General features: G+C 39.2%; 1 protein-coding gene across 1 annotated transcript in view; it reads left to right on the top strand.

Annotated features, from left to right (window-relative positions):
- KLF13 (Kruppel like factor 13) overlaps positions 1–12,373 on the top strand; it is a 33,046-nt gene extending 20,673 nt beyond the window's left edge. Inside the window, exon 2 of the mRNA XM_041468989.1 lies at positions 6,846–12,373. Within this exon, the coding sequence (XP_041324923.1) occupies positions 6,846–7,138 (293 nt within the window). The 3' untranslated portion in view covers positions 7,139–12,373. The remainder of the gene's footprint in view (positions 1–6,845) is intronic.
- The last annotated feature ends 1,831 nt before the right edge of the window (positions 12,374–14,204 follow it).

The following is a 14,204-nucleotide window of genomic DNA, read 5'->3' on the forward strand; positions in this document are numbered from 1 at the left end:
CAGAGATGAAGCAAGAACTAAACAGGAGTCAATCAGGAGTTAAAATGGCAGGGAGAAAATGACTTGGTAAATCAAATTTCAGATTCTTAATTCACTATGCAAAAATACAGGATAAAAACCATGGATATTTTAAAAATGGTAAGCTATAGATACTTGGAGCAGTTCAGCTTGGGCAGCCCTGCTTGAAAAGAGATTCAGTAAATATGATGGAATGCATATTTTAGACAATAGAAAGATTATGTGATGGAGGATCCTGGGAGGAAAAAAAAAGATGGAATAGGCTTGAATGATTCTGCTTTGACAAAAGAGAAGCAAATGTAGCTGATAAAAATACAGTTAAGTAGTTAAAATTATTATAAATGGTGTTTTTAAGACATCATCGAACAAGTTTGAAATAAAAGCTGAGAATATAACTGACAGAACGCAATCTGCTTTAAAAAAATTGTTTCCATTTTGGTGAAAGTGAGTTTTTATTTTTTTAAGAGGACCAGATATCTGCATGGAACTCACCAAATGAGCTATTTTGATTCTCAGACAGATCTGTCTGTGGTTAAGGCTAGGGCAGGAATTTTTCACTACTTCTGTTTCTCTGGCATTGTAGCTGTTATTATAGTATCTGACTGTGCGTGCTCGTCATTTGCTATTTGAGTTGTTCTAGTTACTATGGCTGTAACAGATAAATCACAGGGTGTAATCTGTGCTCCCAGATGGAGTAATACAAACACTTCCACAGCAAACGGTAACACACATGGACTTCAAATATAAACTTGCCACTTGGAAATTCCCCTTTCAAGAAACATTCATGTCTAAATAACTTAACGAAAACGTTGAAGTACAGAAAATAAACCAAGGATTTCAATCATGGATGTTATGGTAGCTGTTGCACTCCTGCTCAGTAGTAGTTTCCTAAGCACACAGGAAACATAAGACCCAGTAATTTATAAATGTAGTGACTGGATTTGTTAAGGTCAAAATAAAGACGTGCACACTTCAAAGTGAATGAACTTTGTAGATGCCTGGGTTTGTGCCTGCAGGAATTCTGAGAACTCCAGTTCCTGAAAAAAGGTCACATGACAGATAATGGAATTAGCAGGAAGGACTTTGCATGCTCCTGCCTGCAGGTCCTAATGCAACCTAGCTGCTGTTGCTGTGTGTCCTAGGGGCACAGGACTATTATGTGCCAGTGTCCAGTAACATGGGAACTCTAATGGGAGCTTTTCTTGGATTTGGACATTCATATCACACTCCCACACTGGGTTTCCGGTGTCTAGTGACAGTCTAATTCACCCTATAACTTTTCACTGAGAACATTACTAAAACATCCTCATTTCCCTGGAACTAGTGAACCTTAATATTGCTGAATTTGCTACCTCTGTTAGATGTGTGTGAAGGTGGCCGAGATATTCCAAAGCCATTGGACAGACACAAAAAGCAGATGTTAAAAAAAACCTGATTGCATTTGGCTTATTTGGTTATGAAATATCACCCCTAAAATCATTAATTTAAAACTAAGTGGTTTCATCTTATAGGAATTCGAGATTCTGAGGCTTTGGAAATTTTTGATCCCTTTTTAAATACTTCATAAAGAAACCACCATTCGCCTAACGTCAAAGCCTTATTCTCTCTTGCACTGAGATTATGGCTTTGTTATTTGACCATGCAGAAGGACTTTTTTATAAATAAGAGGATATCAGAAATTTAAACAGCCATAAATACATATCAGTACTATTGAAGAATGAACTTTCCTCATTTTTTTGAGGGGGTTTTTGTTCTTTTTTTTTTTTTCCAAGTAACAGCCCAGTCTCAAGGAACATAGTCTACTTGGCTGAATGTTTTTCCCAAGATAGCATTTCCTCTCCTGGAGGAAGGCCTCTTCAATCACATCTCTATTTAACTGTCTGCCCCTCATCCTCCCCACCCAGCCTGCTGATCTGTGTTTCCAAATATACTCTTAATTATGTATATGAAAATGTAGAAATATAAGAATAGCATCCAGCGGCATGTTCAGGCTTCTAGTCTGTTTTTATAACAACATTCAACCCTGTTCTGGGAAGCAGCAGAACAGATTAAAGATCACAGAAAATTGTTTCTGGTTTACTGCTTCTGGTTTTGCAGACACTCATGGAATTCCCAGGATACAAATTTCTTTGTTACTGCATGGCCTTGACATGTGCTTGAAGATGCTAACATAATGTGCAGAGCTATTACATGAGTTAAATTGAAAAAAATAGCCCCCAGTATGTGGTTTGACTTGACAATACTCTAATCTGTAGGGCAGTGGATAGGACACTTCAAATTCTTCACACACAATTGCCTAATCTTTGCATTTTAAGTTGGAAAATGGTTATGTTCACAATTGTCTCAGACTGTTTGGGCATTTCAGTCATTAGTAGGTTATTTTTAAAGTATTCTTAGGCCTATACAGTACTTGCTATTTTTTTAAATTGATATTCAGATGCTGGATATCAGCCAGATGCATTGGTGAAGCAGGAAGCAGATTACTCCAGGGTCTGTACAGGAGGCTCACTATATAGGAAAAGAGTCCTTAAAACTGTATGTGCACTAAAAGGTTTGTACAAATCAAGTGCAGTAGACATCTACATACAGTTGCCTCACTATATAATGATTGAAAAAATACAGAATAATACAAAGGACCTTTATGTAATATCATAAGAACAGGCTGGCTCTAGTTACTTCCGAATCCTTTCCAGCAAGAGAGGATAGAGGTGCATTTTTTTAATGCTGTTCCTATAGCCCAGGCAACTCTGGGTTTCCTTTGGCAGGCTCTGCCAGACAATGAGCAGCAAGGCCTGTGCCCCTGAAAGCAATTCAGAACTCCGTGCACCTGCAGAGCTCACGTACTTTCACTTCGTGAGCACTGCAAGTCTCCTAATGTGGCTTTACACTACCTGCTGCTTTTTTTTTTTTTTTTTTCCACTGGATGAAGTTCAGGAAAAAGCCAAAAATGTTCTTGCTTGTGTAAATTTCAGTTGAGATCAGCTGAATCTAATTCTCCAGTGTGGTGTTTTTCCATCAGTTTGTGTAACTTAAACACAAGTTAGATGCCATGTGCCCTGACAAAGGAGCCAAAAATGTTACCATTTAGTAGGATTTGGAACATGGATATCCAAACCTATTTAAAATTGTAAAAAAAAAAATAATAAAAAAAAAAATTACAGTATTCCTTATCTTTTAAAGGCATCTTTTGCCTGCCTCTCCAAAGATAAAGAAGGCAGAGTTGCATTTTGATTAATTTACATTCAAGCATCTTTATCTTTTGGAAACTTAGGACTCTTGGAGACCTGTAAGTAAGGCTCATAATGCACAAAGGTACTGCTGCTGCCAAGGCACAGCCTTAAGACTCTCAGTATACATATTCACATGTTTGATGTGTTTCCTGCCATATCTAAGATATGTGAAAACACTTCTACAATTATCTATAAGATCAAATTCTTCACTCAGTGTATAAAGGTAAAATTCTGACTTCAGCATTTCCTGAAATGGAGCTGAAAGAATCCTTATTGTGTTGTGTTACAGCCATTTAATGGTGAAAACTCTCTGTTGAGTACAACATGTCCATGGGTTATTGCTTATGCAGGAACGTTGTACTGTGGCTGCATGTTCCCTAATGAGATTAGGCAATCAATTCATATAATCTCTCATTCTGTTGATTGCTTTACTGCTGGTAAAAGGACATTTATATAACTCACCTGCACAGAAAACCACATCCCTTCTGCTTGAAAGATGAGAATGATGACAGACTGTGAATTTCCATGTGTGGTTTTGGAGCAGCAGCTGGGTCTTGCCTTAATTAATACCCCCTAGCAACTTTTTTCCAGACTGTGTACTAATTTTTTATGAACAATAATAATGACTCTTATATCTTCACACAAGGCACACAGCATTTCCTCACAATACAGTTTTTCTTTGAAGAGGAATTGCTAAACCTCAACAAAGCTGGGAAGTACTCTAGAGAACTGTTACCACTGCTAGAGTGATGCCAGCTGTCAGTGGAAAATCCCTTGGCCAAGAAACTTAAAACCAAGTACCAAGAAGACATAAAATCAAGACTAGAGAGGACTGAGGAGGAAAATAGTCCCTAGGAGGGAGAAGTACAGGATTGTAGAAATATAGTGGAAGAAATACCACATTTTTTGGCTCAGCACCCAAATCCTCACCATCATCAACATCAAATCAGACACATGATTGGGAACCTGAATGTTCTCATCCAGACCTGATGTGCAGTGAGGAGAAGGGGAGATAAGTTGTGCAATACCTTCATCACCTGCTAGTGCTGGATAACACTGAGCTTACGCAGTCCTGCTTCAGAACCACCTCTCTTTAGGAACTGGAATGTTGTGCCTACTGCTGGCTCCCAAATGCTAGAATCATGGACAGGAGCAGCTGTTGCCATTAAACTGATTGGAACAGAAGGTACCATTTTCCCTGTGCTTCAGGGTGGTGTCAACAGCAATGCAAAACATTGCATGAAAACTTGTGCCTTCCTTGTCTGAAAGCACTCACTTCATGGGACAGTTCTTCAAGTGGAGAACATTGGCTGATACCATTTGTAATGGAAATAAACAGAAATGTTAACTCAGGCAATACAAACCTCCAAATACCATTGTCTTAGCAAAAACTGATGCCACAGCTCAGGGATGAGGAGCTCTGATTCTGCAGGCCAGATCTACCCCAAGACAGTGCCTCACTGTCCTTCTTACAAGGGTTCGAAAGTCCTCCTAGATGTATATCTGTAGTATGAACAAAACACAGGGACAAGACCAGTGAATGTGGTCACACAACAGGGCTGTCACACCCCAGGCATGTCCCACCACAGGCAGGAACATATCTAAGAACACAACTGGATATATGACAAACAGCCAGAATACATTTGTTTCCTGTTTCTAGCAGCAGATGGAGAGTTCAGTCCCTGACAATTTGCAGGCAGAATAAGGCTGAGGAGGACACTGAATGGATTTGCATGCGTTATTTTATGCAACAAGACTATATCCTTTAAATCCAGTTGGTGTGGTTTTATTCCTAAATTCATTTGTGTAACCCTGAATTTTTTAGGCTCTACATCAGGGGAAGCCAGTTCTGTTCATCTTTGGTGCCTTATGCAGTTCCTAGGTGGGATGGTCACAGTTCTCCATACAACAATATCTGTGTGTACTGGACAGATGCAACCACTGCACGATGCATTTTGGTTGTAGGTGTCATGAAATCCACCAAATGTGCTTAAGAACAATTGGTTTTAATGAGCTTTGGTCTTTCTCCTAAATAATCAAGGAAATATCAGGGACAGTTGCTCTCTCCAGATTCTTGAACAAAATGCTATTTTAAAAATCCTTGCTTGTCTGTTCATTGAAACACTGTTTGAGATTTGGCTGAAGTATCTTGGGGGCCTCATGAACAGAGAGAAAAGGAACCTATAAAACTATTTTCCTGAGCAGATTCTGGAGATAAATGTTATTGCCAAATCTGTGAATTTAAAGCAGATTATTGGCTGCTTAGATTAAAGATTTGCTGGGGTCAATTTTTATCTCTGACAGTTTTAATTAAGGTGTATCGAATTTCTCCAGGAGGCTAATTTCTTTCTTTATTTCCTATTCAGTGTACTTTGGAGAGAACTTTTAATTCTTATTTTGGCCCAGAATTTATGTAGCTCTTTGGGCCTCTTGAACAGGCTATTCAGAATTAGAAACGTTAGGATTAGTGCAAGTAGGAAGTTAATAAAATTACAACTACCAAAAATGCTAAGTCTATGTATTTAGGTATTCACAAAAGAATAAGATGTTCTCAATTAATAACAATTAAAGAACGTGTGATGTTCAGACTCAGTGACAGTAAGAACCAAACTAATAAGCAGACGTAGTAGACAGCAAATTTAATGATTTAACATTTTCATTTTTATGAAATGGAGAAACTAAGGATGAAAGCAGATAATATGAGGTGCCCAAGCTATGCAGCACATCAGTGATGAAGCTGGGAATAGATTCCAGAAACCCATCTACCCAAAAACAATACTTCTGTCTGCAGCCTCTGCAGAGCTTCCTAGGCTGCACATCTACCACAGTGCATGGCCCTAAAATGGCACCAGGCCTCTGTCCCATGGCTGAGATCTGTTCAGAACTGCACCAGGTCACCAGATCACTCCTTCTGAGAGCTCACTGCTCATTGCTCCCAGCTTAAGTGCTCATGAGGTTTATGTTAGCTATTCAAAAAAGCCTGGTGCCTTCAAGGTGACACCTGTCCCCTGATGGAATACAGCACTCCCTGCCTCACTTGAGTGAGACCCAAGGCAGGGAACAAGGGAAACTGCAGTACTTCATAGCAAATGCAGAAAAACAGGCACAGCTGTGGAGAATACAAGGGGAGAGCCTTACATCCAGAGCCTCAAAATTGCCATTTTGCAGTTTTACCATAACTTTTTAAACAGCTGAAGAAGAAAACCCCATCATGACTTCTGAAGTTCAGCACTTGGTCAGACACATAGGGACAGCTTGGAGAAATAAATGAATATACTATAAAGCTCAGTACAGATATTATTAAGTCATAAAGTTCAACAGACCACAAGAGATATGAGATATCCATGAAAGGATCAGGAGCCCAGCATCCCTGAAGACCCAGTTATCAAACAAGGTGCATGACTAGTTTGACAGCATTTTTTAATGGGTTGGAATACCACAGCAGCCTATTCCAGCAGAGGGTAACACCTCCATCCACTCAGTGCCAAGTGGCATTCACCCTGCTTCCAACCTTTTTATTCTATATTCTGCATCAAAAAAATAGCCCATGGAAGACACTGCTCTCCCTTCTAACCGTGCCGTGTTTGCTCCCTGCAGGTGAGCGGCCTTTTGAATGCAACTGGCAGGGTTGTAACAAGAAGTTCGCTCGCTCGGATGAGCTGGCGCGGCACTACCGCACTCACACCGGAGAGAAGAAGTTCAGCTGCCCGCTGTGCGAGAAACGCTTCATGCGCAGCGACCATCTGACCAAGCACGCCCGGCGCCACGCCAACTTCCACCCCAGCATGCTGAAGAGGCGGAGCGGCAGCGGCTCCAGGACAGGCTCTGTCAGTGACTACAGCCGCTCGGACGCCTCCAGCCCCACCATCAGCCCCGCCAGCTCCCCGTAGACTACCTGCACTGGATGTCAGCACTTTGCCTCTAATGCCTAACGTGGAGTTTTGTTTGTGTTGCACACATTTTAAAAACTCTGTTGCTTCCCCTCCTTCAGTTCCCACCCTCTCTTTTTTAAAAATCAGTAAATAGCTGCCTCCCACTGCAATTTTTAGTCAGATTTTCTTTACCCAACCACACAAGTGGCTATTCTAACCTCATGGACAGACAAACTTACATGTTACACTTAGTGACTCCTGCTGTCTCAATATTTCATATATTTTGCAACCATTTATGGATCCTCTTCATTATTCTTTATAAGAAAATGAAAAAATCTTAAAAAAAGGAAAAAAATCTGCTTAATTCACCTCAGGTGTCGAAGTAGTTTGTAAAACCAGATTGCACAATATAAGCATACATACACTTAAAAATCAACTGTGTTGGATTTGTGTCCCCCTTCTCCTTTCTCAGGGATGGATATTTATGTTACACAATAATTACAATGAAGACACACCCTAACCACGGCCTTACTCTGTAAATATAATTGCACTCAGAAGCTTTTTGTTAGGTTCTTTCACACACTGGGGAAAAAATAAAAAACAAGCAAACAATACAGAAACCAGCCCAATACTGGAATGTAGTACTGGACTCTTCCATTGCTCATTTTCCTGATGATACACCTGTGTTGGGGAGTCTCCAAGCAGGAATCTTGTCTTTCTTCAAGCTGCCCTCTGCCTGTGGTAGCAAGCTGTCTTCTCACTTCATGCTGAAGATGCTCCAAAACCAACTTCCAATTGCAAAAATCTCTGTGAGGTTGATAAACTTCTTTGTTGGTTTGTTTCATGCTAGATAAAATTCTGAGAAAAATTTGTCAACAAGATGCCTTAAATGAGTAACCTAAATGACAAAGAAACAAATTTACACTGGGTAACATTTTATGGCAAGGTGGCCTGGAATCTCCAAGGCATTCTGTTGTCACTCTCCAAGCTGTTAAGCTGTCTGCACTGCCTGCTCAGTATGGGACCAACAGAATATTTAAATCAAACCACACTGACTTGAACAATTTCCTTTATTTCTTCTTCCTTTGTTTTGTTTTGGTTTGTTTGGTTTTTTTACCTACAGAAATAGCATTACTGAACCAATGCCCACCAAAACTGTTATCAAGGTACTTACCTACTGTACAGCTGTATCTTAGAAAGAAAAATTGGCCAAGACATAGTTTCTGTATTCTGTTACATCAAAATTGTGGTAGTTGATAAAAGGAAGTGAAAATCATAAGATATCTTCTGACTGGAATAATAAAATATGCATTTTTAAGTTTAAAATAAAATGACATTATAGCTCAGCACTACTTCAAGTTTCTCAAAAATACACATGCCAGCATAAAGCAAGGTGCTCTTATTTCTGAATAACTGCTTAATAACAGAAAGGGAATATTGGCTAGTTTTCAATAACTTTCAAATATTTAACACTAGATAGAGCACAAGGATTTTTATATTTTATATGGTAGAAAATATAGTAACAGACCAGAAGCATAGTGATGTACTGAAAACCTCACTGGCAGCAAATACACATTCCTTGGTTTTTCTGGGTCTGATGGTGCATATTATCAATTCAGGTCCTTTTGATTCTGGAATTTTGGGGTGTTTGCTGTTTTTTCTGTAGGGTTTAAATGCAGTTAAGTGTAGCATGGTGAAAAGAAACTCTCTATGCCAAACCTGTAATTTGATATTAAGTGAATGCCTCCAGATTCCCAATGAACCTGTATCTTACTTGCTGCTTTGCGTTGATCCAGTTTTGCAAGGTTTTATTGTACTGTATGTTAACTGTGAGAAGCTAATATAGATTTCCAAGTAGTTTCATAGGTACTTCCATAATGTACATTATTCCTAATACTACACCTTCTATTACTTGTCCAGATAAATACTCTAAGTATTTATCAATACAAATACAACTATAAATCTAAACAAGTGCAGATGTTTCAGTATTTTTTTCATGTTCATTTGCTTCAGATTTCACCTCTGTTAATTTCCCCCTTTGAATTGGAAGTTGTGAGAGGCACAATTCTACTGTTTCATTTCACAGAAAATGAAAGAACATAGTAAGGGTTTTTTGCAAGATGACAGGTAGAGTTAATGTGATGAGTTACCCAAGCTCTGGAGTTGGGGGAAAAGCAGATCTGTTGGCCTCAACAGATTTCCTTTTTTTTTTTTTTTTTTTTAATCTCATGTACTAAGATGCAAAATTTTAACAACTTGATAGAATTCAGGTAACAGGAATTCACATTCCAATAATTTCTGTCACTCCTAGAAGTGCTCTTGTGCTGTAGTTAGTAGAGAGGCATTTCAGATACCTAGCTCAAGGAATTCTACAGGTCACTTCTGTCTTGTGCACATACTTCAAAACAAGTCAAACACATTTCTCATTATCATTATACCTAGAGTGAGGTATATGGAGGAGGGGGGGAACAAGAAAATCAAAAGGAGCACTAAGTACTGGCAAACATTACAGGCTTCATGTTCCAAATTCATTTTGCTGTAAAATCACCTGTTCCAACAGGAGCATCATTTAATCTTCAGGAAAGGAGGAACCACTCCATTTCACTTATTTAGGACTTAACAATTCAGCATGAATCAGTTTATGCAAGCTTTATTACAAACAAGTTGTTTTATTAGCCTGGAGAAGGAATATTTGCACCAGGTTTTATTAGTACTGAGATTATAGGCTATAAAGGTTTTGGGACAACCTCTTCTGAGGGACACAGAACTATGTAATCTTTAACTCAAACAGTTAAGTAATATTTTGCTCATATTCTTCATAGATTTTACTAATAATTTTTCAAGTTTAAGCAGGAGAAAATAAATTGGTTCAAAGTCAAAATCCCATTTCAGTCAGTTAATTTAATGAGAACACCATGGGGCTGTATATAGCCAACATAGCAACACTTTCAGGAAATACTCTGAAATTGGTTGTTAAAACTTTTTTGCTTTTACATCTTGGCTGTAAATACCTCGGCATGTATTAGGCTGACAGTGAAGTTACTGTGTTTTAAAATCCCAGAGAGAGTTTCAAATATCTCGATTAAAAGTTTAATACTTTGTAGTTTTAGGATAAAATGATAAATTCCAAACCACTAGTATTTTCCAAAATTAAATGTAAACAAAATCTTCCCTTAATATTTTCATATGAGAAAAGAGTGGGGTTTTCTAGCATCTGCTAGAAATGTCTGATGATCAGCAAGGTCATTAGACTCCATTCTCATGATGGTTCCTCCTGAGTTTTGCAGACATGAGAAGTCAGCACAGCTCAAATTATGTTTTGAAATCTGTTTGCTGATCCAAACTAACCTCAGATTTTTACCCTTCTGTTGTTTCACCCAGCAGTGTAATCTAAAACTGTCTCCTGGCACAGGAGCAAACATGTCACACTCAGGAAATACTGCTCTGGCAAGGTGCAGGCTTCTCCATCTGGAGGAGTGTGCATCTCTCCTGCCTCCTCCTTTCCTCATGCAATCTGTTGAGGTGTTCTCACAAAATACAACATCGCCGTGATTTTTTTTTTCCCTTGAGGTGATAGCAACAGCTTTGTTATTTATTATGAAAGCCCTGGAAAGTTTGTTTTTCTCCAGCCATGATTCTAACTTCTCTAAGTGTTGAGCTCAACTGCCTTTCTACAGGAAATTGGTGCAAGTGAAAATCATGACCTTGCTACCAGGTGAAACTGAAGATGCTCTTAGAAACTCATTCACCCCTTCCATTAACCTCTCCCTGTGCAAGGGCCTAGTGGTAACATGAATTCAGTTTTCATCCTGCTTCTTAGAAAGCAGTCCTGGTAAATTCCTGGCAGCTAGATTTTGTGAGAATTTTTTGTATCTGCAAATTAATTGTTCCTTGCTTTTATAATACATGCCTAGTATCTGTTTACATAACTGCAAAGGTATATATTTATGACAAGTCATCAGAAGCCTCTTTTTGATGGTAACACCTAATTCCTGTCTATATCCCACCCTCTTTACTGCATTAACCCTTGCAAGAAGTTGTAGCTTTGAGAGCCTCTGCACACCTTTAAACCTCATTACCCTCTGCCCAGACGTTCAGCACTCTCCTTGTCTCACAGCCAGGCAGTAAAGGCTGTGTGAGGAGCATCCTGTTTCACAACTGCTCGTCTCCAGTGTTTTGTCATGAGTTACGGGATTTGTACTTTGTGAAGTGCAGTGTTGTTTTTGCCTTTTCATTGCCATTAGATTTACTAATTTCATCAGGTCATGCCTACAAACTAACTTTCAGGTGCTCTTTTACTCCATCACACCATCTGTTTGTGCATTGGGTGCTAACATCTAGTCTATGTCAGTGAATGGTATGATGAACATCTGTATTTGTAACTCTCGGGGATAAGAGCTATAGCCTTAGGCAGAAGAAAATACCCAAATTATTCTTGTTTATCCCATAAGCCAGAATATAGAATGCAAAAGCCCATCCACTGGTATAGGTTTTTATAAATATATATATATTTATATATATGGATTTATATAAGTATATGCACATATATATATATATAAATAGATATATATGTGTATATTGTATAGTGTATGTGTGTATACATAAATACACAGCAGTGTGTCTATACTACACACTGACTAATGAAGGGATGTCTACAGAGCAAAAATAGGTATCCATTTCATTATAACTAGTGATGGGCCTGAACCAAATTCCTAGATCCAAATGCCATTGCATTTGGACATTTTGAACCTGTTGGAGATTTGTGGTTGAGTTTCATCTCTGGTTACAGGTGCATTTACTGGTGTTATTGTGCATGTGGGGGACGTGTGTGTGCGTGCACGTGTGCTTTTCCAGCAGCACATGCCCGAGTGCGGGCCGGGGAACGCGTGTGCCAGGGAGTGTGCACGTGTCCACAGCTAAACTTGCAGCTGCAGTAAAGCTGCCAGTGTCACCCTCACTTGTACAGGTTTGTCAGCAGCACATGAAAGCTTCTGTGGCTCACTTTTCAACTCTTTAAATCACTACATTGAAGTATTACAGTTGTACAGTTATATGTTCATCTATTCTTGCTCTGCTGTAACTTTTTATGTATTTTGTATTGCATAGATTATATATTGTGATAATGTCCTATGCAACTATAAAAGGAAAAAAATGAAAAAAGGAAGAAAATTAAGAACTGTAAAATATTGTCTTAACTTGTATGCATGGTTAGTGAGGTTTACATTTTCCAAAATAAAACTTATAACTATGAAATACTGGTTTTCTCTTAATTTCCTTCTATATTTACCACCTAAAAACCATCAATTGTTAATATTTCTGCTGTTAATTTGAGACTTGATATCTTGTTTGGTGTCTTTATTTAAATTTCACCCAGTGCTGTTGTTTAAAATGGGATTTCTTTTAACGTTTGAGAGAAAGTTTTTGTGATGTTTGTTTTGTATTCTGTGCTTTAACTGATATTTTGTAGTTGCATAGTGAAATTCCTTTCTCAAAGGTGGAATATATATTGCAATGTTTACAAGGTGGTTATGGGATTAATATGCGTGACCTAAAGTTCAGAGAGTCAGCCATCCTTTCTTTCAAAGCTCAGGTTTTTGCGAATTTCTGATACTATCTCTGCAAGTGGCAATACCATGTCAAACAGCGACAAGGTAACCTCACAGTATCCTGAAATGGTCTTTCCTAAGTTTAAAGATAAGAAAATTGAAACACAAATTTGAGCCACTTTCTCAAAAACATAAGGCATTGGCAGATGAGAAGGAATGAAGCTTCTTGAGAATACAGGTTACACAACCCTTGTAGGCACTGTTTTTTACAACGGGCCCTGAACTGTGGCATTCCCAAAGTCTTCCTACAATGAAAGATCCACCTCGTGTTTGATAACAGGAGAGCAGTCAGAGACTGTTTCCTAAACTCGCTAGCAGGAAGAAAAGGAAAACAATTCCCTCCAAAGGACTGTGCCTGTACACAGTCTGGAGTTGCTGCCTTGATGCTGTAATGTAATGTGCCTCCCTGCCCAGGCACCCACGCTCTGAATGTGCGTTAACACATTCTGTCCTGCTTCTCCTCTGCAGTTCCTAAATGCAAGGAGTGTGCATCTCTCCTGCCTCCTTTTTCTGTCTTGCAAGGGTTTCTGTCTTGCCTGTGACTCAGTGTTTGCCATAAAATGTTCATAGACTTGGCAGGAGTCCAGCATTTCAGAAGAGAACCAAGAATAATGCTAGAATTAGGGTGGGATTTTCCTATTTCCATTTACCTGTCTATAATATCTGGCTTCAAAGCAATCCACCTTAAGATTCATTGCACTGGCTTTTCAAGGAACCACACCCATGGCATGCTTTGCTAGTTGACTGCAAGACATTAAAGTGACATAAATATAAATACACAGTCAATAGAAAGAGATAGAAAAGTGAGAGAAGATGAAGACTGAAATAAAAATGAGGTGAGGACAATGAGACAAGTGTTTGTAGCAACTGACTTGAGAGGCTTGTACAGCACCAGAACACACGTGGGGCTTCCTACAGAATTTCAGAGCAAGCAAGCAAGGCAGCACCTTTGGAGATGAGCAGAAACTGCAGCATGTTTTCCAAGAGCAGCAGAGAAGGGAGCTAAGCAGTGGTTGAAGCAGGCAAGCACGTGTTTAGCCAGCTACACTGCATTGCTGTAGCTGGCAATGCAGCAATGCAGCAATGTGAGGGAGCAGAGAAGGGAGCTAAGCAGTGGTTGAAGCAGGCAAGCACGTGTTTAGCCAGCTACACTGCAATGTGAGGACACAGCTAAGAGGATAAAGAGAAAGGAAGGAATTTTCTGAATAGGTTTCTCAATGCATACAGCAGAAAAAGGATGGAGTCTGGATGCCCAGATATGTGAGCAGCAAGGGGGGAAGAGAAGCATGACTGAACAGAGACTATGGGGCAGATCTGGGCTTTGGGCAACTCAGAGAACAAGATTATGTTAAACAAGTCATCAAAAAAAAAAAAAAGCCACAAAAAAACAAGAGAAGAAAAGAGACACAAGAAAACCTGAGGAGGGTTATAGGCAAGAGCAGGCCCCAAAGGTCTGCTAACAAAGCCGAGCCACCGAG

The sequence above is a fragment of the Pyrgilauda ruficollis genome, unplaced genomic scaffold (genome assembly GCF_017590135.1).
Source record: "Pyrgilauda ruficollis isolate IOZ18807 unplaced genomic scaffold, ASM1759013v1 scaffold23, whole genome shotgun sequence".
NCBI lineage: Eukaryota > Metazoa > Chordata > Aves > Passeriformes > Passeridae > Pyrgilauda > Pyrgilauda ruficollis.